The sequence below is a fragment of the Crocodylus porosus genome, unplaced genomic scaffold (genome assembly GCF_001723895.1).
Source record: "Crocodylus porosus isolate Cpor-Errol unplaced genomic scaffold, CroPor_comp1, whole genome shotgun sequence".
Taxonomy (NCBI): Eukaryota; Metazoa; Chordata; order Crocodylia; family Crocodylidae; genus Crocodylus; species Crocodylus porosus.
This window is the reverse complement of record NW_017728886.1, coordinates 177,327,042-177,354,302: the sequence shown is the minus strand read 5'-3', so window position 1 is coordinate 177,354,302 and position 27,261 is coordinate 177,327,042. Positions and strand designations below refer to the sequence as shown.

Below are 27,261 nucleotides of genomic sequence, written 5' to 3'. Positions count from 1 at the left end.
TCTGGTGATCTGATCGTAAAAGGCCACCAGGTTGGTCTGACAGGACCTGCCACTGATGAACCCATGTTGGTTGCCCCTAAGCATGCAGTCCCCAGCTGGCCCCTCCTGCATGTGTGCCAGCATAATTTTCTCAAACAGCTTGCCTAGGATCGAGGTAAGACTGATTGGCCTATAGTTTACTGGGTCCTCCTTCCTCCCCTTTTTGAAGATTGGAACCACGTTGGCCCTCTTGGGGATGTGCACCCAAAATGCTGACACCAGCATGGACTGGAGGTGAGCAAATGTGTGAACAGTGCTTCAGGCTGTGACTGTCAAGAGAAGACATGATGGAGGCTTTGGTGGTGGCCTTGGAATCGCAAGCATGGTTTGTGGATAAATGGCGGGACCAACAGCAGGAGGTGTGTAGAAAAACTGAAGAGTGAGAGGCAGCAGTTCACTGGGACATCATGGCCAGCACAAGGGAATTCCTTGACTTGGCTAGACTGTTCCAGTTGGATCTGGAGAATGGAGGGCATGTTTCAACAGGAGCTCCTTAGATTCATGACTGCAGCCCCCATTTGTAAGTTGCCCCCACCCAGGACCACCCATACAACATCAACTGTGCATGCCCCCCCTATCCTATCTCCTCACAGAGACCCCTATCTGTGATCAGCACCCCCCCACAGTAACCACCTCAGTGACATCCCCTGTGCCTGTGAGTGAGGGGCACCCCTACTCTAGCAGGCCAAAGAGAGCACCACTACACTTTGGCGGGGGAGGAGGGAGGGAGACAGAGGGGGCACTGAAAGGGAAGAAGAGCCTGTGACGGGTGATGGGTTTTTTGTTGTTAGTGCTGTTGCTTCTGTAGGAAATCAGGGCATTGTATTCCTGCATTATTTTGGTTCTGCTTTGATTACTGACAATAAAATAAATGCCTTGGTGAAATTTAAAATTGAATTTTCACCCACATCTGTCTGCTGTAATGGGAAGGGTTGTAGAGGCGTGTGCTGTGGGTGGGGAGGTAAGCCAAACCAAAGAAAACCAGGCTTGTTTCAGACGCATTGCACTAATGAAAGAGGGCACACCCACTTCTGGACTGGGGGTAGGGGGTGGGGAAAGGGTGTTTGCCCAGAATGTGGGTACTGAGGAGTACAGCAGTAATTGTGGGGTGGGGGAGGGTGTGTGCTGCACAGCATCCATAGTATTTCCTCTGAGCACATGCAGCTTCTCCATGCTCCTCGGCCATCCCACCTAAGAGGGAGAGTTTGGCAGAGGGGGCTTTTATTAATGTGACCCAGAGAAAGACATAGCAGCCAAGCTAAGGCCGGGTGGTGGGGAACTGGCTGAGAATTTTGTTAATGTGGGGAGCGGTAATTGGGTAGGTGCTGCACAGCACACACAATATTTCCTCTGTGTGCATGCAGCTTCTCAGGGATTACGAGTTCAGCTGGTGATTGGCAGTGGAGGAGAACAAAGCAAAATCAAAATCAGGCAGGCAGGCTTGACTAACTGCTAATTGCCACAGGCATGCCCATCAGCAGCTCATGCAAGCTCCTCACCCTACTAGCCAGAAAATCCCTTCCCCCACCCAGTGGTGGTGCGTACGGGGTGCACAGGGGTGCATGTGCACCCCCTCAGAGCACTGGTACACCCCCTGAAAGGCCACACTCCCTGCTTAGGCAACAGGCAGGGGGGCAGATGGGAGTGCTGGTGTCGTCCCCCCCCCCTCCCCCCGCAAGTGCTAGCTGGGGAGCAGGAGTGCTGGATGAAGTGCCACAACCACTTCCAGGAGCGCTGTGGCAATTCAGGTAGCACCATGGCTACTTCCTGGTCAGTGCAATTGACTGCGGGGGGACCCCCACAGTTGGTGAAATTGGCTGTGGAGGACTTCCTTCCTCCCCTTGCCCCCCCCGCAGTTGGCAAGATTGGCTTGGGGGGGGGCATATGCCCCCCCGACTAAGGTGGCACCAGTTGCCCATGCCCCCACCCTTCTACACTTCCCCACTTACACACAGGGAACATGAAGTAAAGAATCGAACAAAGCAAATAGAAACCTTTATTTACAAACCAAATATTAACCAGAATTAAACAAATCACAGAACAGCTTTAATAAGATAACGATACATAATTACTATAACAAAGGAATTTTTTTTTACTGTTGTAACGATGCATGATTGTGAAAAAATCAGTCTAAGAAATAGTCATTTCTAACCAAAAGACCTTGGCTCTAAGGAGGATTTTCGAAGCTTGACTGAGAACCAGTGGATGGCAGAGAATGGATCCATTCTGGCCTGTCCTGCTCCCAGGCAGGAGCAGGGCCGACAATCAGCAAGTATAGGTATGTTGCAAGGAGCCTGGCCATTATTTGCGGGTCCTCCCAGGTCTTGGAATGCCTCCTGGACATGGAGCCATTCCTGTTGTGCTGGATAGCCAGATGGATCTGTCTTGCCATCTTGCTCAGCCAATGCTTGCAGTCCCTGAGGCTGTTCATGATCCTGCCTGTGCATGTATTGGTGGCAGCCTGCCTCAGTAGCCTGTGTGTCCTTGGTGGTGAAGTTGCAAGTGGAGTTGAAAATCGAGAAATGTGGGAAATAGAATGATTTAAGGATGCTCGGCACTCTAAAAGATGCACTCAGTGAATCTTGCAAACAGATGAGTGGTCTGCCCAAAATGACTGAGGAGTGCCTGGCCATGACTGATAGACACTGAGTGGCTACAACCAAGTGGCACCTGCTTTGGCGATGCACCTCCCAGCTGTGTTGTCCGGTACCTCCCTGCACTGCCCACTAGCTCCCCAGGTCTTTAAAGCACTGTCCTATGCTGTCCTCCTCCCTCCTTTTACTTCACAGCCCAGCCTAATTGCAACTGTCAGTTCAGATGACAGGTGAATTAAAGGGTCCCCAGGGCTTCACATACTGGGTGTGGAGGTCGAGCTCTGCGGTCTGTCCTCGGTGGAAGCAGCAGATGACATGATAGAAACCCTTCCACTATCTTCTCCACTGGAGCCTCCGCACGTTGCAGTGGCGGCTGCCAATGTCTCAGCAGGCGAGGATGCCCTAGAGGCCTCTGTCCCTGTGTGTTTGTGGCAATCCAGTACTTCTGTTACTGGCTGGAGGTATCTGTAATGAGCCACGTCATGCAGTGGGGTGCCCCGCCACTGCTCTGGTGACATCCCTGTAGAAAGCAGCCCGCAGCATCTTTGCATTGACATGGCACTAGACCGCCATCCTGTTGTGCCCCTGCTGCCCATTTTACTGGCAGCATCAAGGTAGATGTGCCAGTTGGCCCGCAGGCTTTAGACAAACTGGCACATGACTTTTAAGGATCCCCCAGCACCTTCACTAGTCTCTTTGTTTCAGCAAAGTTCCAGTTGGACCTGGTCCTATGTGCCTTGGTCTGCTCCATTCTCCCCCGAATGTCAGATATCTCGGCTCAATAACGGGTGTTGTGGGGAGCTGTGAATTCAATTTATAAGTCTTGAGGTGACTGGGCCAAGGGAAGTTCACTTCCCCTCCCAAACTTTTGCTGCTGGGCAAAGTTTGGACATCAGACACGCTGGCGTTAGGCAGGGTCAAGGGAGGGAGGGGTGCTTTGCGCCAGTGGCAACTTTGTATCTTATGGGGATACTTGTTCTGAACATCTTTTACCCCGCTAGGTTTTTTAGCCCTGTGTATGCCATGGCACAGTAGCAGGCTACCCAATGAGCCATGTACTGAGAGTTAGGCCCTCAGTGGGCAGCTACAGGCTCCCTGTCAGGGCGTGGCACAACAGCAGGCCACCCATGTGTCAAGACACTGCTCCCAGTGGGCCATGGTCTGAACTTCTCAGATGTAGCTGGTGAGGGAATGAATGCTGACAAAACTCACCTGCCATTCATAAAGTGAATGCTCACAGAACTCCACTTGTTGGGTTTATGTAAAACTGGTGAGTGAATTAATGGCATTGGGGGATAATTACACAGCAGCCAGCTGAAAAGGGATGTTTTAGAGGTGGAGGGAAGCAGGGATTCCTCATGGCTGTTGCTGAGCAAATTCTGGGGATTTTTTCTGGGCATGCATGAGCTATGCTCTGTGACTGGACAGACAAGAGCTGTGCTCTGTCACTGTTGCAAGTTTTGGTGCCAGTCAGAGGTGTTCACCAGGGCACCCCTCCTGGCCTGCCAAGGTTGTCCTAAAACATTCATTACTCACAAATACCTCCAAATTGTAGCGACACTTGGTGGACAAGGGGGCTCACTATACAAAACTTTTTGTCGACACCCAATGGATACAGGGGTCACAGCACATCATTTCAGTGAATTACCATGTACAAGTGACATATTAATGGCTGCACCATTCCAAGTTACGTTGTTGTAAACTAAACTACATTGGGATGGGGATTAGCTTATGATGATGCAAACTTATTTAAATCACCAAAAACTTGCATATGTGTAAAGTGTGACAACATTAAGCCACACAAAAGGGCAATTTTTGTCACATACAAGTGCCCCACAACAGTTCTTGATGGGAAGCAATAAGGGACATGCCTCTTGTGTGTACTTCTTGCATGCATCGTCCCCTTGGATCAGTGCCACAGTGTTGGGCCTCAGCTGATGGAGTGGCAGGAGTTGGGACTCCTGTACCTGTGCAGGGAGGCTGTTCAATTAATATTGTGTGACAATTACCATGCTCCAGCAGACTCCACCCTTGTGTATCAGTATCCCCACGCTGAAAAATGGTGGTGGTGCACTTTTAAACTAAAGCTCTTGGAGCTGTGCTAATTAAAGCGCGCCCCCCCTGCCTCCTGGAGCATGTCTATGAATGCCCTTGGAGCCAGGCCCAAGAGGCACCAGCTGCCTTACTTAAGTCAGATTTGACTTAAAAATCGCATCTTCTGCATTTAACAAAAATACCGAAACAGTTTATTAGGTAAGGAAAACTGTTTACGTTTTGTTTCTGGTGATCAATTGATGGATGAAAATAGGGTAAAGAAGTCTTTTTGGAATTGAATTACTGTATTGGATTGAAAGAGGGGGAGAGAGAGAAATAGCAAGAGAGTGAGAGTATAAATACAATACTGTAAAACACTGTCTTCATGCAACTTTAGGGACCATGGAAAGGACGTGTAGAAACACTAGGCTGGCAGAAAGAATGAACTTGTTGCTTTCATCTGCTTGCTGGCAGGTGAAATCCACAAATTGAAGGGTACGGATAGTGAGGAGAAAAACCTTTTTAACTTGTTCCTTTTTGTTGGGTGTGATTAATTTCACAAAATAGCAAGCTAGTTGAAAAGACCTTATATGGGATGTTAGGCCAGGTCAGAATTCTCTCTCCAAACAGATGCCTCCTTTCATAGTAAAAAAGAAGTATTCTTACGGTGGTGTGGACCCCCACTCAACAGGACACTGAAGTACATTCACTATTAAATTAATCCAGGCATATTTTTAAACTTTATTTATTCCACTGCAGGAAGCCTGTAAGAAATTGAGTATGCTGTATTAGATAAAAGAGCCTGGGCCCTACAGTTTTAAGTCCATGTTCAAGGTCCATTCTGAACCCGTGTCCCATCAGGCCAGTGTGATGGTATGCCAGTGTTCATAGCGAACAGCACATGAGGGAGCTAAGTGTCCAGTATCACATCTGGCTACCTTTGCTTCCTTACCCTGATGGCTAGGTAACCCGCTCACAGCAGGGTTGGTTGAGGGCAGTTTTTAGCATCAGTGGGAGCAAAACCTAAACTCATGTCTCTGGATCAACAGTAAAACATCTTGTCCCTGTGCTCCCTTGGACGTATAACACCTGACATTCAGCATAAGAAACTTCCCTGTCTTAAACCATCTGTCAAATGTATAAACTTTAAAGTTATGAATGAGGCTGTAGGGGGTATTGGTTGTAGCAATGCTGGTCTAAAGGCATAGGTAGACGAAACTTTTGGGGTATAGGCGATGTGTTTTATTAGACCAACTCAATAGTTGCAAAATATTTTTCTCTTTGCAAGCTGTATGCAGTCTTTTCTCCCTTCTGTCCCCCTCTACTTCCTGCCCTCCTCCCAGTTTCTGTCCTTTCCTTGTTCTCTTCCTCATTTGGCACTTTCTCTCCCCAGCCTAACTGCAGTTCTTTGAAATGAGAATTTTATTGTTGTTTTGGGGCAGCGTACATCCCTTTTCCTGTTCCTTTAGAAATATTTTAGAGCTGAGGAATGCAAAGGAATCATACTAATATCCTAGTCCTTTTCTCCCTGTGTCCCATGTTTTGTGATGAGGGTTTAGTGGTTACATACAAGTAGGAGTCATGCAATTATGTTGGCACAGTTAAGCCCAACCAGTTACATGTGTATAGTTCCCTCTGTGGATGATAATTTCCAATTACTCAGAAATGAATGTATCCATACCTACAGTGTTTAAATTCCCATGTTTCTTTACACTTTCTTACCATGTCAGTGAGTCCTATATTTAGTCCATATTTCTACGTCCAGCCATTGAACACGAAGATGGCTCCAAGGGTAGGCTGGATAGTATTACAATTGTCAGGTGCCCTTTGCAACCAGGACAGACAGACATTTTATGTGCTAATGACTTCAGCAGAAGGAAATGAATTGTCTTGCTGTTGAGGGAATCTCTAGGAGTAGCTCAGTATGGGGAAGTTTACCGTCTCAGTGACACTGTTTCGGCCTACTGATAGCATCAGTCTTTATTGTCCTGATGATCTGTTAATGATGTACATATAGCCTGGTCTCAACTAGAAGGAGTGGGATAGGTTTTCTTCTTCTCACCTTTACAGCTAAGCTTTACATAGTGTAGTTTGCCAACCTTATTTAATCAGCCTTCTCATCTCAGATGGCCCATATGAGGACATCAAAGCGCAACCCAGCACCTGTCTGAAAACAAGACAAGTTGCCATAATTCCTTTGGGAAAAAAAGAGAAAATTCAACTGTAGGGATAACTTGTTTGCCCTTGGCCAGGCTGTGATTCTGTAGCAGAGCAGCACTCTTGACATTAAGCCAAGAGACCTTCCTTCCTGCCTGTTAATGAAAGAACACATTTCCCTTCCGTTTGAGTGTTTAGTATGAGCTTATTAAGAATATTTCTTTCTCCTAGACATGTGTTTTCTCTGTGGTAAGGAGTAGTTATGCAGTTTTTTTTTTTTTTACATTGGAAAGGGCTCAGAAATGATCAAAACCAAATTGATCAGTAGGAAATGAAGAATTGAGTCAAAATGGTTTCCTGCTCAAGGTAATAAGCATACATTAAGTTACCGGGGAAGGGAACTGAAACAAATGAACTCAAGGGATATTCCTGGACTCTTCTTCATGTAGAGAACAAACTGCCTGATATGATGAGAAAACAGGAAGGGGAGATTTAAAAGATCAACCCAGAACAGACAAGCCTGCTGGACCAATGCATTTCTTTTCTGTTCCTGAAGTTTCTTACATCTCTAAATTGCAGAACTTGACTCAGTTCTAAGGAAATTGTCATGACTAAGAGACTTCAGCAAAAGCCAGTTGCCTCTTAGAAATATCTTTTTGATGTTGCTGCATTTAGATTGAATTTTTGTGCTTTACAGCTTTTCTTCTGTGTTCTTTTCAGCTCCTGATGTTTTCTAGTAAAATAAAGCCATTAAGGTAGTTATTGCCATTCTAAAAAATAATTGAAAAGTAAGATAACAGTACACCTTAAGCTCTTTCCCCTTATTGACGTTTTGTTCTTCTTCTTCTGTAGTGCCTTCGTTCTGCCTTTAATATGTAAAAATTCAGAAAATGCTTTAGTGTAGTAACAGAGAAAGTCCTTTATGGTGAAAAAAGCTTGCTACAGGTGAGGGAGCCAGGATTGAGGATTGGAATTGATGGATAAAACCTTGGTTACTGTGGATGGTGATATTTGCACACCGGGGGATCAGCTCTTGAATTGACCGAAAAGTTCCTGGATTTGGAATGGGACTGAGCGTGAGAGAGCGAGCCTGAGAGTTGTATTGTTGAACTATTTGACATTTCTGTAGTAATTTGAAAGGTGTATCATATGGGACTAAAGGACAAAGGCATATGCACAAATTTATGCCAAATCAGAGGATCCCACTTGAACGTTAAGTACCGTTTCGCTCACGTTTGTCTGGTTTGCACTCTAGTTCTGTGTTCCAAGGAAGGGAGGTGGTTTGCTTTATAATAAGGTTTCTTTGAATGTAACTAGCTGAAAAATGCCGATTGTACTCTTAGCCAAAGTAATAACGTGCCAGAAGTTAATTCTTCTCTTCTGTTGTTTTCTTCCTGGTGGTAGGAAGGGTGCTTGTGGCCTTCAGAAAACTCAGTGTCACGACAGGGTGCTTCAGAGGTATGACATACTTCCTAGGTAATCTTCAGTGATTTGCTTTATTGTTTCATTTGCCCATTCTCAGAAAACTTTGGTTGCTTGGTGCACCTGCTGCTTGTCAAGTAAGTCTTTATCATTTGAACCAGGGCTGGGGACGGGAAGATCCACAGAAATTCTGATGGGCATAACCATCTTGCAACTGGTGAGTAGCTAGGTACCTAGCGCACACATCAGGCCTGTCAGGATCCTCCTCTGTCACCTGAGGGGCAGGACCTTGTAAGCATTCTCAGTCAGAGGAGAGAATAAGTCTCCCACTACCTGTGCAGGTGTTTTAACCATTAAGCTTGATTCTTTCATGAAGCAAGATGTTACATTTTAATCTCTCCCACGAAGAAAAACAAAAAATCAGTGCTGGGAGATTTTTCTTAAAGTTGCAATTCATTTCAAGAATGGAAAGAGAAATAACCTTACTGAATGAACAAACAGAGGCTGTCCCCCCCTTCTTTTCCCCATGCAATTTTTTAAAATTCAACTAAGAGTTGGAGGAACACCTTAGGAAAGTCTCCTTATTTTTAAAGCTATTCAGAAATGGCTGCTGCTAGATTTTCACCCCACTTCCAACTCAGGTCAGCTCTGCTTTGCTAGTATGTGTGTGCACATGCATGCAACACTTTTTGTTGGTTTAGTCTGTGTCAGCTAGGCTGTCAACTCCATTTTCTTTATGTTGGTTCTTAACATGTAATTAATACCCATAAAGCTTTGTTGTGTGATGTTTGAAAGTCGATTCACCTCTCCTTCTTTCCTTTTCAGATCATGTATGCTCCAAGATCCAGGGACAGGTTTCCTGCCCCGTCGTTTATGCAGCGGGACCGATTCAGTCGCTTCCAGCCAACCTACCCTTACATGCAGCATGAGATTGACCTTCCTCCAACCATCTCCCTCTCCGATGGGGAAGAACCACCACCATACCAAGGGCCATGTACGCTGCAGCTCCGGGACCCAGAACAGCAGATGGAACTCAACCGAGAGTCTGTCAGGGCACCACCCAACCGAACCATTTTTGACAGTGACTTGATAGACATTTCAATGTACAATGGGGGCCCATGCCCACCAAGCAGCAATTCGGGCATAAGTGCAACCAATTACAGCAGTAATGGAAGGATGGAAGAACCACCCCCAACCTACAGTGAGGTCATGGGTCACTACCCAGGCTCCTCTTTTTTCCATCACCAGCACAGTAATGCACCTCCTTCATCGCAGAGAGGGAGCAGACTTCATTTTCAGCAGAACAATTCAGAGAGCACAATAGTCCCTATTAAAGGCAAAGACAGGAAACCAGGAAACCTTGTCTAAGTTCCTTTCCCAGGTGCATTTGAACTGAAGACAAACGAATCAAACAGGGCCATGGTGGAAAGTCCCCAGGCTCCTGTGCACAATGTTGTTAGTTTCATGTGGTACAACTTAGTAAAACCAAACGTGCAAACCAGTTCTTTGTTTCTGATTCCTTTCAGGGGAATTGCATGCAAAGTGGATTGAGATAACACAAACTTCCATTCAGTTTGGCCGCGAGCAGTGTTTCGGGGGAAAAATATATTATTATTTTTTTTAAATAAACTATTTGAATTATTTAATTCTAAAAGGAAACTTAGCACAGATATGAGGCTTGTACAGCCCATTTTATATTAACTGAATGGCAGAAAGAAGACGACAAGAAGAAAGTTTTACTAGATAAATGGGGGAAGAATCAGCCAGTTTGCATTTTTCTCCCAGGGTGTGGAATTTTTTTTTTTATATGAATCAAAATTCCTGTTTTGTGTGCCAAGGTATACAGTTGAGAAATTAGATGAATGCAAGGAGTTAATTTGTGTTGTGATAAATGTGTTTTTAAAAAGTTGCACTATCTTAATGTTAAAAAAAATATATATATGAGGGAACTGTTTTACGTGAAGTTCTTCTATATGTTGTCTTTTCACCTGTGGAATAATGATTAGGCCCCAGGAGTGAACTGGAGGAGTTTGCCCCGGTATTTGTCACAGAAAGGGGTTTGTTGGATTTAGCCTAATGTCTGTTGACTTCTAGAAATAATGAAATACAGTGACACTTTACATGGTGTTATCTTTGCAATAATTTGCATTAAAATAACAGTGCATCAGTGAAGTGTCTTGGAGACTTTTGGATGGAAGAAAGCAAATATGAAATTCCAGCATTTCGCATAATTTAGATTGTTTTAGCTATTATGCAGCTAGGCTATGTGTTTCATTTTTCAAGACAAAAATTCCCAGACACACTAATTTATATGAATTATAACAAAATGCTGCCATTTTTTCTCCTTCTCACAATGCAGTATCATCAGTGCTTCAGGTTTTAGAGATGTTGTCTTCATTGTAGCCCAAACTGACGTTATGCAATAAATTGTTTAAAAATGCAAGGTGTTTTTTCTTCTCCTATAAGGCTGTTAAATTACATGACTGTTGTGCTTTAGATGGTCTGGTTGTCTTTTAGTGATTTAATTCTGTACTGGAGATCCTAGTAACCACATGCCGTCCTATGCAGTTTCTGCAACACATTTGATACTTTTGACTTAGCTAGGGATGTTGACTATGGTTTCTGCAGCATTAGAGTCATTGGAAGTGACTTGGGAGCACCAGTTTATCTCACTGCAGGCATGTAGCATATTGCTGTGGGCCCAATCCTGCAAATTCTCAGTCATGCATGTACTTCTACTGAATCTTGGGGTGAAGATTATCCACATATGTAAGTGTATGTGGGATCAGGCCTGTTTTTTTTGTAATGCTGGTTTTAAAGTTGTTGGAAGATTGTCTGTTGAATGTTGTTTTGGGGATTACTTCCCTGGTCAGTTTCTGTGTTGAAGCTAATGCAAGAATTGGAAGGCAATTGGTGAATGGTGATAGTGACTTCAAGAGCACACAAAAAAGCACAACATGCACTTAAAATGCATTTCGGAAGTGGACTTCAAAAGAACATAAGAATCTTTAGAGTCTTAGTTTTAATATTCCTAATATATATGTATAATAGAGTTTTCACTTTAAGATCTCACTTTTTTCTATAGTCTTAAGCCTAGTGCTTTGTTAACAGCAGCAGCTAATGAGTGCATCAAATGCACTGTGGAAAAGTACTGTACTGTAGCACCTGTTCCAGTTGTTGGAAGTTGGATTTCTGCATGACTTCTGCACATTAGAGGGTTAGATTTGAAACTGATTGCTGAAGTGAATCTTTGATCTATGCAGAGTTTTAATGCCAAAACAGTGTGTGTGTTTGCGTGTATGTGTTTGTTTTATGGATCTCTGTATAGGTCTTATTCTAGCTTAAAGAACATTAGAGTAGAATGAATAGATGGACCCATGTATAACTGATCAGAACCTTCTTGTTTCTGGATCCAAATTGCCCCTGGTAATGCAAAGTGAATGCCCATTTCATTTCTGTAGATGTAAGTGAAGTGAGAGGCTGGAGACTCGTGACTAGATTCAGCAGTTTCCTTTACTAATATCCACAGAACAGATGTAAAAGGGAAGACCGGGCAGCTGTCTGCCAGCTATATCTCATGCCTCATACAATTTCTGGGAGTAAAAGTGTTTGAAATGAGAATTTTACAGACAGCCTGCAGGTTTTGGCTGGTGGCATTAATTCACAACTTAAAAATAAAAAGTTTCATGTTGAATTCCAGGGGAGCATAAAACCAAGCCACTAGTCAGATCTGCCCATAGAGATTCTTTGCTCTTGCCCGAATAAAGATTGTTGAGGCCCTTAGGGCAGAGAACAAGTGGACCTCAATTGTCATTCTGTCCAGGCTCACCTGGGCCAAGAAGAGGGCAGGTTCCCAGGCCTTGGCATTGGAGCGGTTTGAACACAAGCTTTCCTGTTGTTTTGCAGGTCCCTTGAAAGGCTGTGTCCATTGGTTTCAAAGCCATCGCTTGAAATGCCATATATGTATAACTATCGACATTAATGTTAAGCTTCCTCAGTTGTCTATTCCGTTTCCTTGAACTAGGGCTACAGATGTTTCAAAGGAAAGAAGCATTTCATCAGCTCTGCAGAAAAGATTTTTAGGCTTCATTCTGAGTGTATCTTCATGGACACTAGTCATCTATGAATCTCTTCTGTGAATGCCCTCAGTAGCCCAGTGTTACCAAGGAGTCCTCTCCTGTTTTTGTGATTTCTTTTCTTTCTGTTCTTAGAGAAGAGAGAGCACAACAGTATGAGTGGAACTGAAGTCTGAAATAGAAGACCAGAAAAAATATTAAGCAGTCACCATCAATCTGTTCAGCTTCAAAAATGGAGGCAAATTCCTAGCTGCACTTCTGGAGGATTCCCCTTTAAAAAGACTTTGGGTTCTTGAGGTCATTAGCCTTCCAACCCACCTTTTTAACTATTAGGTTTATGTATGCTCTGCAGCTTCTTCTATTAATTAAATCTGCAAATAGATGGTATGTTTTATATGCATATGGTCACCTCTTGTGTAAACTGCAGAATCACTTGAAAAATCAGTTCAGCAGGTCCCTGTCCTCTTTCCCATAATCTGTCTTCTCTGATATTTATTCCAAAACGTCACAATTTTGAGCAACTTGCAGTGACTATCACCTTATAAAAATTAACCTGCCCAGAAAATGAAGGGTTCCCTTTTCTTCTCCCCACCACAGACATGGAATTTCTGTTCTGCCCCAAATTAGCTTTGTGAGAGGTCCAGGGTGGACAAGATTCAGATGTGGATTAGCATAGATATCTCATTGCAGAAAGTATTGTCTGCTGATCTTTTAGGGCTAGGAAAGGGAATTTTATGTCATAGGGAAGAAGAAATTCCTAACTTCCCTGTGGGTTATGTAGTATTTACTCCTAGCCTTGGCATTCTAGGAAAGTGCTCGTGGCCTATTTTTAGAGGTTTGTTCAGGTTCTTCCTCATCTTGTACGGCTGGCTATCATCTCTGAGGCACCTGACTTAAGATATGAGTGAGAGAGATAGGAAGAGTTGTCCTAACATAACCATCATTCTTAAGCCAGCCCTTCTGTAACGTGTCTGGCTTATACAGGTTGCGATATGCTGTGGTGTGGTACAAAGGTTTTATTAGCAGTTTGGGATGATTTCCTTAAGCTCTGCTCGTTGTTGCTGGTGAGTAAAGCCAAACTCATGCCAATACCATTTTACCGCACCACTGTTGTTTATTGTGCATGTGAGAACATGCATATCCATCCCATGTCTGTGGTCTTAGTAAAGATTTAACTTCTCTTATCTCTGTTTCTGTAGTAATGGCATTCAGGAACCATGGATTAAATTATTTTCATGTTGTGTTGCCCTCCCCTCAATTCTGCCCACCCATCCATTGTGGCCGGGGGCACTTCTGATATTCCAAATCTCTGAATCTTAGTGTCAGATGAGAAGGAGCCTGCTGCTAAGATTTTTCCAATGAATGTGCAGGAAAAAAAGTAGGAATTGAAGTAGCTCAGTTCAGTAAGACTAGGGAAAAAGCTTTATTCTGCAAAGAACTCTGAGTGTAGGCTTTCTGGTATTCTGCTATACAAAGCATTCATTTCTGGCCCTGGCAGTAGTGAGACTTCAAATCTTAAAACTGTCACCTTCATTTGTAAAGGGATGTTTGATGGTTTAAAAAATGATTGATTATTAACATTTTTCTGACTGAGACCTGCACACTCATGGTAACTAAGGCAACCTTGCTTTACAGGCGAAGGAGTACAGAAGAATAGTGCCAATAAAAATATATTCACTCTAAAATTCTTCTTGAAAACCTTTTCTCTCAAGAGTGAGATATAAGCAAGCCTTCTGCCTGTGTGTTCTTAAGTATTTCTTAGGATCTGGACATCTGCCATTGTCCTAAAAACTCTCGTTGCTTCACTGCCCTTGAGTCATGACCAACCCAGTACTGTGCATTTGTGCACAGACTGCAGACAGATGTATACATACCCCCAGTGCAATATAGATCAGTTTTCTCTACTGCTGTATACAACAGGATCAGGAATGGGATCATAAGCAGATGTCCCAGAGTAGCTCACATAGTAGACAGCTCATACTGTGCCTTCCTGCCAGGTAGTGGCTGAGCAGGTGCCCTCAGCAAATGGCTATCCCAGAATGATATAGATGGATGAACTTCCACCAGGAATGTTTTATCCTGGATTCCTTTATGAGTAATTCTCTACCAGATTGGGTGAAGCAACTCTGGTTTAGGGGTTTGTGCTGTCTGTCTGCTAATTGTTTTTCACTGGTATAATGCAAATTAGGCTGATGTAAACGTTTCCTTTGTCTGTGCCCATGTACACTCACATGCGTGCTGTCTGTCTGGTTATCCAAATATTAGTGTTACTCTGTAATCCTTTTCCAGGGATGCAGTGGCATAAATGTAGTTTACAATGTCCCTTTAATCCTACAATAAACTCTGTTAAATTGTGTTGGTGAACACTGCTCTATCACAAGGCGGTGGCACTGACCAGTCAAATAGTGGAAGCGTGAGAAGCACTTCTTTTTCTTTTTTGTCGTTGGCCTCTTCCCCACTCCCCCCCTCATAGGGCATCGTATCCTGCTCTAACCAGGTGCAGAGCTTTAGTTGGTGCAGGCACCACTTCCAGCCAACGGCTCTCTTCTTTAGGATGCGGTTGAAACAGTCCGCATGCTTGTGGGCCTCCCCTGTTAGGATCCCCTTTGTACCGATAGGCAGCATTTAAAGCTGTCACAGAAGCATGTTCTCTCAGCATGTCATACTGGTGATCCTTGGGATGGAGTTGGCTCAGGTGCCAGTGTTGTCCAACTGGGCTGCATGTGACAAGTGAGGGTTCAATGCATGGCTCTCACCCAGCTGCTGCTTTTGCCCATCATGGCAGCTGGGGTTTCCAAGCTTCCTCTCCACCTTCCACCTCCTGCCCCTGGGGCTAGTGGGGGGTGGTGTGGTGCAGCTTGCTATGGTGGGGGAGGCCATGGCGTGGGGTGTCTGTGTGGCACAGCATGGTGCCGACAGGGGCCTGCGGCTCTCTCTCTGGTGCAGCCTTCAGGGCTTGTGGCCTCTGGCTGCTTGGAAGTTGGACAGACCTGCTTGAGGTGACTTCTAGTTTTGTTTCACATGAGGGCAGCTAAAAAGACTCTTGCTAAGCATGTCTGGCCTTTCCTTTTGCTGTATTGCCTGCTTGCTGTTGCACACATGCCCCTAAACTAACTCAAGGTGTCTCACTTCTGTTTCCAACCCTCATAGAGAGCCATTGCTATGAAATAGCTTAAAGTCTTATAGCAACGTTTCTCATGTAAAAAGCCTTTGTGGGGGCTTGTCTCACTTGGCTCAAACAAATTTCCTTTTCAAATGTGTACCTCTTGTACTGGAGTACCAGTTCAAAATATCAGCCCAGGCCCGACTGCGAATTTTACCTCAGTTCTGTTCCTTACCTAACAGCGTAGCTACTTTGCTGAGGGATGTGATTTTTTTCTTACCCATATTGTTAGCGAAATGCTAATGTGGACACACTTCCACTGGCAAAAATGTTTTCTTACCTGAACAGCTTATTGTGTTCAGGGAGTTGGTATGAGCTACCTAGTAGGCTTTCTCCATGAGGGGCGATTGCCTGTGTGCGTTTGTATTGGCAGTCTCTTCAAAGTGTGACCAATCCCTCGGTAGAGATGAAGTGCTTTATCCAAACAGTAAATATCAATGCAAAATTTTGGAGCCTGTTGGTGCTTTGTTAAATCAGCCACAAATATTTTGTTTTGAATGTGTATTTAATGGCTACCGAAGCCACATTTGTCATTGGTCTCTTTGCATTTCTCCTGCTTTCCCAGCAAGGTAGGAGAGGTTGAACTCAGCTTGTGCTGGAGACATCTAAACTCCCTTCTGCTTTGTCATACTCCACGTTGTTTTTAGTATGAGCACAAGGAAAGCTAACCATGCTCATGTCGCTGATGCTAAATGAGTTTGCATTGTGTAAAAAAAAAAAAAAGAGAGAGAGAAACAAAGGGAAAAAATAACCCATAACAAAACCCTCCTTGTATACAATTTCCTGTTCAGGATGACTGTTTGTTATTTCTTTGCTGCTTTTAATGGTTTGGTATGTGAGCTTTCTGGAACAACGTTGGTACGTGTTAGGATCTTGTGGGTGACAGCACTGTCTTTTTCCCCGCATCTCCTGACTCCACGGTTTATGCTTGTCTGTCTGCTGTGGCAGGAGTGTTAATAAGGATATACATAGTTATACTTTTGAGGAGGTTTGCATGTTTTCTCATTTGCAAGAAACTAAGGTGCCTCATGTTCGGGTCTGAGCAGATAGGAATCCCCTTGCACTTATAGGACTCATCCAAAGCCTGGAGAAGGCGGTGGGAAGATCCCACTGAATTCAGTGGGCTTTGGATCAGGCCATATGCTCCCACCTTTGTCGTGCCTGACTTAAAATGGTGCTTTTTCAGTTGTCTGTCTCTTCTGTTTTTTCTTTGTAAGGTGCTGTGTATAACTTGAATATATTATGCACATATCCTACCCAATGGGTAGAACAGACAAACAAACAAACAAGACTTTGTTAATACTGTAAGATAATGTATAGATGATACCAATTTTAACACAAAAATGGCATAGAATTTGTGAATGCCGACTTACATGCTTGGTCCTCTTTTGTAAGAAAATTTGCAAATGAATGCATACAAATAACAAAAAAGTCTATGTAATTTATTTTCCTATTAAAATATCAATATATCACAAGGGAAAGGAGAAGTTTGAACAAATGGCTTTTGACTAGCCTGTGTATAGCCCATGGTTTTTTGATGCATCTTTGCTGTGAAGATCATGCTTTTTTTTTTTTCTGTGTGTCACTTTAAGGAAAAAAACAAAACAAAACAAACTAACCTCTGCAGCTTTAACCTTGCCATTAGATGCTTCTTTTCTGTGTTCTTGTCTCACTGTTGCTGAGTTGGACCAGTATTAGCTATTTTGTTTCCAGTAGGTATTTTATTTATTACTATCCTCGATAATAGCTGTACTTAACTTGAGGTGGGCCCCTAGCACCCCCTTTGCCCACTACAATCCTTCCATCCACACCCTGTGACTTTGCGAGAAGCCCACATAAATAGGGACCTGGAGCCAAGCCATCCCTGCAAAGCTGACGCTAGGCCAACTAGGAGTTGTGCAAAACCAACCGGCCCTTGTCTTATGCCTGTAACCCTCCTTTTCTGTAGCATTACGAAGGTTTTGTCTGCACTTTGGGATTCAGCGATCTGTGCTCCTGCAGGTGTGCAAGGTCCAAATGTAGCCAAGAGCAGCTGTCATCTGCTCCAACCTTAGCCTTGTTTGAAACAAGGGCATGCTGAGGGGGTGAAATACCACTTCCCTCGTCCACATTTTGAGTGTGTAGTACTGCTGCTATGCTGATTGCTGAATCAGGGTTGATACCAAGTATAGATAAGGCCTAAACCTGCCCAAATCCAGTAGGAAGTGGTATAAATTTTTTGCCAATGTAGTGGCATCAGTTCGGGGTGTGGTTCTTGTCAGTGACATTTCTATACTGACAAAAGCCTTCGCATAGATGCAATTTTATCTGAATAAATAGTGCTTTTGTTAGTAGGCCTTGTTTTGTTCAGGGAAATGCTATAAGTGGTATCCATGAAAGTACTCTTTTGCCACTATTAACTGCACCTTCGCCGGGAGGGTTTGCCAGAATACTAGCAAACCCTTTCTGCAGTGCGCTAGGTCTAAGGTTTTGATTTTTGTTTTGAGGGGGGCGCATAATAGCTTTTTTGTTTTAAAATCTGAGAAGAACAAGGGTAGTCTCCCACCGCTTGGCAGACGTGGTGTGCATGGCCAAGCCTGTTGACAGTTGGGTGCTCCATTGTCTCCACCCCTTTGGTTGTCTGTACCATGCTCACGAATGCTTTTGGCATGGCTTGTTAGATAAAGTGAATACCTCAGGAAAACGAACACAAAGTTCTAGTTTAGAGAATTGCAGATACTGTACTTATTTTTCTAAACTCTTTGTTTAAAAAAAATCCCAGGAAGGTAGATGATAGAAGAAGCTTAGCTTAACTGTTGAAGACAGAAGAATCCACTCTAATGGATGGATGCCACCTAAACTTTCGTAGACACTCTTTGTCACTTTGTAGCTTTTTATACTCATCTGACTTCAACCACAGATGTAACTTAGCAACGTGTTGGGATGCATTTTGAGATGGCATTTTTTTGTTTGGTTTTCAGATATCTAGCTCTGCTAGAGCTCAGGAGGCCTTATACAAAGCCCAGTGAAGTCAATGGCAAGACTTCCATTGACTTCAGCTGACTTTGGGTAAAGCTCATAGCACTCAAGTATATTTTTGGAGTAGTTCTGTAATGGGCTAACATGACTTCTCTATTGACCTGAAACTTCAGCTATACGTTTGTCTGTAAATATCTTTTTAAGAAGCCCTCTAAGGAGTCCTGTACCTGAATGCTGATCATGTTCTTTTCTGTTTTTCTTCCCCTTCTGTTTTGCTTTAAAGAAAGGTGTAGGTTTAGCGGCCTTCACAACCTTGCAGATAGCTCTCTCCATCCATCTACACTGCACTGTGCTATCCCAAAAAACATGTCACACCCCTGAATATGAATACTTTACAATTGTCACTTGTTCCCTTGTCAGTCAGGGCACAGAGTAAATATTTTGCAAGTATATCTTGCTGGCCATTTCCACATTTCTAGTTGCACTGCAGTGTAATTTCTGTCTGAATAAAACCCAGCCTAAGAATGCCACTTACACAGTGAATACGTATGCAGGGGAAGTCTAGAGTATGGTTTACAATAACAAAACTTGCATACCAAGTGGACCAAACGAGATGTTGTCTCCTTTTAAAGTCACTAATCTGCTTTGAAGCTGCAGTGAAAAGATTAGAACATCTATTTAAAGTGTATTTGTAGCTCTGTGTTCACACGTTTCCATTTACTGCAAAGCACAGCTGGCATTCATATTTTAAAAAAAAGCTATAATTGGAACTTGTGAGAGTCCAAGGTATCTTACTGCTGGACAGGAAAATTATAATAATAATAATAATAAAAGCAGTGTAATAGCCTTTAACAAAATCATTTCTTCACTTGAAGTACAAAGACCTTGTAAGCAGTGCTACAGAATTTTTCTCTGTATAGCTAACACTGTCTAGCACTGCTCTATTCAGAGCATGTCAGGATGGTGAGTACATCAGTCAAGCTGATTATTATACCTAGAATTTGCCACCAGACTATTGTGTGCTTTCAGAATGCTTGATCACCTTCTGTTGTTTATTGCTAGCTGTTATTTTACAGCGTCAGATGCTTTATTGCTGTCTGCTTTTGTTTTTAGTTTTGGGGGTTGTTTTGGGGGGTGGGAACGTGTGTGCGTTTCCAACTTTGTGGCTTTCAGGATCACATTTTCAACATGTCTGTACTTTTGTCCGTTTTGTTTCAAGTTATTCCAAAATATGTACAGCACTATCCACGGTATTTAATCCTTCATTTAAATTTTATTGTTGTAAAAACAGTCTATTAAAAAAGTTGTTTTACAGCTGTATTGGAACTTCTTAATAGCTGTTCATGTGAAGCTATGACAAACCTGGCTTGCTTTAAGACTTTTATTTTTATTTTCCTTTAACACAATTGATTTGTTGCTTATTTTTCAATGTAACTCCCAGTTATATACAGGAAAAAAAAGATTTCAACTGTTGTGTATCTGCCTCTTTTAATTGAGCAAATGGTGATGTCCTAGTTTTTAGACCTAAGGTCTGTTATTGCAATACTTTTAAAGAAAGATGTTGCTCTAAGTGCTGTTGTTAGTTTTAAATACAGATTTTATGCTTGTTCTTAATATGCTGTGGTCAAACTACAGCCCAAAATTATTAAAAATCATGGAATACGCTTGTCTCCAGCTTAATTTATTTTCTTCTCAAATGGCAAAAGCTTCAAAGTGAAAAGGAACCGATTAAAAAATAACCAGTAAGGCTGCCTTTGATCAACCAACATGGATCCATCTTTTCCCCTTCATTGTCTTGTTAATGGCTACTATAATAAACAGACAAATAGGTTTCAGTCCTGACTGTTAGGAAATCTTAAAGAGCAGAATGAGTTGTGCCTTTAAAGATGAATAGGTGAGGTACTGAAAGGAAATTTATGAAGAGGACAGGTAATCTCTTAATTTCAACTCTCCAAAAACTCTTTAGATGATCTCATATGAAGGTTTAGGTGTTGTTTGGAGTATGACATTGGAATCAATAATATAGTAAAAGACTACTTTTCCTAAACCATTAAACTAATACTCAAAAGCTAAGTTATGGTATATGGTTCACGAAGTCTGAAAAAATACTGCCGCCTTGTGTCCATTGGCTAAAGTTAGATCAATCTTGCACAACATGAGAATGTGGAGGAAGAAGAACTAGATAACTCAGAAAAGATCCAACAAGATGATCCAGTAAAATTCATCCATCAGTGGTAACGCGAGGTAAATCTTAGCAAGATAGACCAAAACGTGTCCATTAGCAGTATTTCTAAGGTGCCAAATAATTATGAAGAATCCCCCCCAGATCTATGTTCCTTCCTGAGTACCAGGTATCAGGGTAGGCATCTTACATGGCAATCTTTAATTTCACATCATTATTGGGGATGTAACAAATTTGCATTTTACATTTTGATTTGAACTTGCTGGAGTCTGATCTCTCCACTGCTGAATTGCGGTGCTTCAAAGGCTCCTCAGAGAGTGCTAGCTTCAATTTGGATTTCTCTTTCTCCGTTCCTGGGGAAAACAAGTTGGTCTCTGAGGTCCCACTCGATTTTGGGTTTTGAATACTGTTCTGAATCAAAGCAGCGAGTGGGTTGACACGTTTGCCACCTTGTGTTGTCATGCTTTTCAAATAGCTTGATTATGTAAATCTTGAGACTATGCTTATTCTAAAGCAAAAAGCCAATTAGCACCAGTTCTTGTTCCCTCAGGGCTTTGCCCACCAGCATTTTGATTCCATTCTGACAGCTTCAATTCAAGGATGCCTCATTTTTTCAAAGTGCTCCAAATCTGGAAGCTTTAGCTCCTCCTGTGCCAACTGAAGCCAGTTCTCCCAGGAAACTGCATTTTTGGAGGCTGCTTTCATCTTTCTCTGAATCTGGTTTTAATTGTGATTATATTTGTTTGATAATATGCCATTCTGTTTGATTGTGTTTTAATATCTTTGCCAGTGATTGCTACCCAGAACCAACTATATATGGGATATCTCAGCTCAGCAGGGGCTTTTGCCTGTTGAAAGATTAATACAGTATCTGCTGTAGTCTTGTAAAACCTCCAGGTCTTGCCTTAAGGCTCCCAATTGTATTGATCCTCATTATAAACACCACATTTTTTACATTCCAAATCCTTTTCTTCCAAAGTTCAGTTTATAATGAGCCTTCCTTACTTAGACAAAAATTAATTAGGTTGCTCTCATTATCACTGTTTTGATCTGTTGTGCCTTAAATGAGTTCTAATTAAAATGCACATTTTAAAACCCTTACTGGAGAATCCTTTTGTAATACTAAGCTTATTTGTACTTTTTCAGATGTCCCTGTTTTGTTGTGTTCATCTTGTGCTGTTTTAAAGACCGTGAGCCCTTGTTAGTATCAACTTGTGCATGATGTCATTTTATTAGATTAAATTAACCCTTAAACACTATTTATTTTCTAGCCTGGTAGCCAAATGACAGTGTGTCCATTTTAAGTACACAGGCTACATGAACTGTACCCATGGATGCCTAGGTTGTTTTTTGTTTTTTTTCCCCCCGTTTACAAGGTTTCTGATGGAATAGGTGTATCACTTAGGGATGTGAGATCACAGTCCCTTAGTCACCAAAACCTCTGCTTTGTATGCAACTGTGTCAAGAGAAGAGGGTTTCTGCTGGTTTAGCTTTGGTCATCCAGGGTTGTCATCCAGAAAACCCCTTCTGCCATTGTGTGCTGCATCTCTCCTCGGGGCCATAGCTCTGCTGCCACTCTGCAATGTCGCCTGGCTGAAGATCAACAAGACCATAGCCAAAGGGAGGCACTTGCTATGCATAAAATGGGGCAGCTTCATGCCTCCTTTAAAAAGGGAGGATGGTGGAAGAGAAATGTGGGGTGTGAATGGTACAGGTTCTCACGCTTGGCACTTGATGGACATAATCTCTCCTTGCTTCCTTTTAACAGAAATGACCACTGGTTCTGCTGCTGCCCTGTACTGCACTGTTTTCTCTCTTGTGCGGTGGATTCCAATGGGATTAAGCAAAGCAGCCAGTGGGGAGTCATTTCCTGAGTGAGAAAAAAAATCGTATTTTTCTCAATGCAGGCCAAGTTTCCATCCTGAAGGTGCAGAAGCTTTCTGGGATGCCAGCTCCAGATCACTTCATACTAATTTAATGTCAACAGACACCACTGTGACTGACAGTGTAGGGGGTGGAATATTTTGGTTTAATCTAGTTCTGAGCATGCTAGACATGGACTCAGACAGCTTGACCTACATTTAACCATATACAGCAGGAAGATCTTGGGGGGAAAAAGAAACCTAGTTTTCTTTTCAGAGTGATAAGGATGTCACCCAAGCTTGTTTCACATATAGGGATCCATTCACGTGTCCATGTGTGATTATATCACTGTGTTTCCAAACTACCTGATTCAGGTGCGTCCCATTTGCTTTACTTGGTGGTCAAAGCATCAGTCATGTAAGTCTTGACACCCTTTAAAAAGTGACTAGTTGGATGTTTGAGAACATGGGCTGGATCAGCAGCAAAGTGTGTTCATGGGGTAGGGGATGCCTACCCTGTGACAATGGGCTGCATTGTAAGGGCTGCTCCCCTACAGCCCTCAAGGAACATGGATGGGTGTGACTTTCTGTGCTTCCCTCCCTCCTCCACAAAGAAAGTTGTGACAGGATAACCCTAAGGCCTTGTGTACTCATCACAGAGTGCATCTGGTTACTTTGGTCCATGTATTCTACAAGCGAAGGCTGGGGTAGTTACACTACTCCTTAAATATATTTGTTTTTAATAGTCAATGATGCAAATTAGACGACGTGCAACAGTTGAAGTTTCGGAGAATGATGCGCTGGTACATATTAAGAACCATATAGATGAGTGATGACTACATAGGCCACTGAAAGAGCCAAAAAAAAAATCATGTTCCAAGTTCTATTCTATTGAGTCTGCACTCTGTGTACAAATAAGAAAATATGCATGCTATCTATAGCCATATGTTAAGGGACAGAAACACCTTAGTTCTAATGCAAAATTATGCGCTGGCAGGGAGCTGTTATTAGGAATATTAAAATCCACCATCTGACAGTCATGCAGAAGACACAAGGTGCCCATTGGTGGTAGAACTTTGCGTGCGAGTGAACAGTGCATCCATCATTTACTGTGTACGCACCATCAATTTTACTTATTTATGTACAGACTGCATGGGCAGCAGGCACATAGGCTGTACATTCATGCAAACTGCATAAATGCAGCATCTTAGGCAACTGTAGCCAACTACAACAGCACAAATCCAATTTCACTGTTAGGTAAGCGGTATTTCTGCATAAACAATGTCAGGCTGCTTGCATTGATATTTTTGTGTTTTTAGCTCCTCCCCCATCTTCACCCCTCCAATGAGAGAAGGAAATAGAAGCTTTCCCACTTTTTGACACTGGTAGCCTAGTGGTTAGGACACTTTTTACCTAGGATCGTGGAAACTCAGATTTTGTGCCCATACTGTACCCAAAGGGGGTTTCAAGCTGTCTTTTACTTCTAGCCAAGGGCTAGGCATTACTCAGAGCACCCATCACTTCTGTTATAGCTGGATCACTTCGCTGCCAAGAAGGGGAGCTAAAAGAGAAGCCGGCTGAATAAGGTACTTCCTACCAGAATTGTATTTATTTGGGTACAGTTTTGGCTTATCTTAATTTGCACATATTCACTAAACTAGTGCACCTCAAACAGCAAACCATCCTACTCCTGCCTAACTGGGACTTAATTTTTCTCCTTACAATGCTGCTTGAAGATGTCTCCTTAAGAATTAAAACAGTAACAGCAAGGCAATAGTATTTACTCTTGCTAATGTTTTAAGAAAAATGCACACCTGTTGGATGCAGGTCCTGAATCAAGAGGGGTAGGAAGTACTGGGCTTGCCTATATAGGGCAGTGGTCAAAGCACTTATAATGGAGTTTGATATCTCACAGGCTGAGAAAGATTTAACTTGATTCTCTCATGTTCTGAGCCAGTGCCCAAACATGTAAAGTTGCTACCTAAGCAGTGGACACTCATAACAGCTGCCAGCTCTCAAAAGAAAGCTGTACTCACCCTTGCATTTCATATGGACTCTGTCCAAGTGTGTTAGTCCTGCTCTTAAAACTCCTGACTTAGGACTTTCAAAGGACTCTTATCAGCCATAAAATGACTAGGATCGCTGTCTGAATGGTATATGAAAGTTGAATAGTAGGTGATTAAGGCTTCCTATTGTCCAAAGGTGAAGTATCAATGGAGTTCAGACCTCTGGGATTCAGCAGCAGCAACCACCAAACAGGTTTTGGATCTCACTTTTTGACTAATGTCCTTAAGTTGCTTGCAGGACCTTCTAGATAGAGCTTTTCATGACCAAAACAGATTATGGCTAAAACAAACTATGGAAAGAGCTTTTATACTGATCCATTTCAGATTTCATTCCTGCTTGTAGACTGACTGTGTTGCCTCTCTCTATTTTCCCTCTATGATTGTCCAATCAATTCACGGGAAGATAAAACAAACTTAATCTTACATGTTGCCCTGCAGCTTACAAAATCAAGATGCATTCTTTCTACTTAGAAGATCAGCCACATCAAAACAGCCAGATAATTGCCAGGGGATAATTATGATTCTCTAATTATTATTGTTGCTGATGGTAAATGATGTAAAAGGAAGAATGCAGTTTGATTTTCTAAGCTGAACGCCAAAGGAGACACGATAAGAAAACTTGTTTTAACTAGAACAGTGAGCAAACTGGACAGAAAAGTCACTGAAAGAAAGAACACTTGGGTGATGTCTACCAAACTGAAGACACGTTATTGGGATTCTACGGTCTTTTAAGCATGTCAATGAGAAATAATCTGGACAATGAAACTTTAAAGGACTAAAGCAAGAGAAATAAAATAGCATATTCAAAGAAGCCAGACACACCTGCTGGTTTGAGTGAAAGTCAAGATTTTGTACAAGAACCAACAATGGCCTTTTGTAAAATGGCTGTAGCATTCTACACAATCTTTCACTGATGCAACACTAACTGTAGTGCTGAGCTACTCAACATTGTTTACAATCCAAATACAGCATCAAAAGCAAAATACATCTCTAAAGATACTGTATTTACTCAAATACAAGACAAGGTTCCCCTCTGCCTCCCTCCCCCTCCCCCTCCCCCCCAGCATGGGGAAAAAAACCAGCCCTTGGCTTATAATCGATCACATACAAAGAAATCTTGCTAAGTATTGCCTAACATTAAACTGCGGCCAAAAGCAGCGTGTGGCTCAGCAATGTAAGCCAACTATAAAGTTAACTACAGCCGACACTGAGCAAGACTGTAAAACACATGGCCCCTGTTGGGCAAGCCACCAATAATTAGACTCTATACCCAGAAAATGTATACAGAAGAATCTAATTACTTGGGGGGGGTCATCTTATAATGAGGGTTGTCTTCTATTTGAGTAAATATGGTACTATTTGTTTTTAGACATAAGTGTGTTACAGGTGAGGTTTTTCTCCCCTCAACCAACGTTGTCTTGATAATATTTATTTTTCTATAAGCAGAAAGGAGGGATTCTCAAAAAAAAAAAAGAAAAAATTAACACACTTGAATGTTGCCTGTGAGGACCAGTCCTTATTCTGAACTCTAGTTTTAATGATTACCCTCTGCATTAAAACCTGGAAGGTACAAAGGCCTTGCTTTAACCACAGAATCTGATGATTTGGGGAAAACTGTGATGAGCTGAACTAGTTGCAAGAAACTGACCTCAGCTTCACTGTTATTTTAGACAAGGAGTGGTGGGTAGCATGGCTGTGATCAATTATGGCAAGATCATGGTTTGACTGATTGTGAAACAGGACTGTCAAGTCATTAGAAGCAATATATTGGCTTTCACAACCATGTTCTCATGCAACAAAATGTAGCTAAACACAGCTTTAAGGGGCAGTCAGCTGATATGTACAGGGCTTAGTTGTGAACATTTCATACAAAGAAAGTTCCTTTGGGTGTTTATGAACCCAATAACTTTGATTAAACAAAAATCGTTGACTGCAATAGTTAGACTGTGCTAGAGAAAATGGAGGACAAGATAAACATTAACTCTTCAACAAAGGAGTAAGTCATTTAAATTTTTTAAACTTAACTTAACAACCATCTAACACTGAAACGGCATTTTCATTTCTGTAACATATGTTTGGGAGAAGGGCGTTACCAATAATAAAAAAGGGGTGCTGGTTGTATAAAAAAAAGCAGATAAAGTCTGATTTAATTCTCCAAATACAAGAGAAAACAAGCTTGAGAAATTTTTAAAAGAAGTTATATGAATTCTTTAGCCCAATGATATCTATAATTTCACTTTCAGATTTCAATAACAGCAGAGACATAAGATCATGTCAGGCAAAAGAATATTGGATACATATAAACTAAGCAATGGCTAAAAACAACAGCTACTGCAGCAGCACTGAAAGTAAAACAAAACAGGAGACATGGCTTTATCTTTGTCCTAAGTCAAAGAAAATGTATAACACAGTTGAGGTTACTTGTACTTTACTTAACCTTCTACCAATTATAGTCAACCCCATACAATAACATAATTTTATGTAATTGGCAACTAAAAATGTTTTCCTTTAGGGACCACCCTATGTTTTACTGATGTTACTGTTCTTACCGCCTTTCATTTCCCCAGAGCAGCATTTTTAAAATGTTAGGCCACTATTTCAAACATGGTTGTCTAGTGTGAAGAATAATTAAAAAAAAAAAAAAAAAGTCTGATTTTTCAGAAATGCTATGCTCCTTAACTCCCACTGCTTTCCAGGTCATGAGTCTG

At 42.3% G+C, this 27,261-nt stretch overlaps 1 protein-coding gene across 5 annotated transcripts in view; it reads left to right on the top strand.

The window, feature by feature from the left end:
* The window catches only part of LDLRAD4 (low density lipoprotein receptor class A domain containing 4), a 391,087-nt gene extending 370,982 nt beyond the window's left edge, over window positions 1-20,105 (top strand). For 3 of the 5 annotated variants that reach the window (XM_019545509.1, XM_019545542.1, XM_019545517.1), the window contains 2 exons: window positions 8,229-8,282; window positions 9,072-20,105. In XM_019545509.1, the coding sequence (XP_019401054.1) occupies window positions 8,229-8,282; window positions 9,072-9,614 (597 nt within the window). In that variant the 3' untranslated portion in view covers window positions 9,615-20,105. The remainder of the gene's footprint in view (window positions 1-8,228; window positions 8,283-9,071) is intronic. The other 2 variants (XM_019545527.1, XM_019545534.1) reach the window with 1 other exon arrangement.
* Window positions 20,106-27,261: the final 7,156 nt, after the last annotated feature.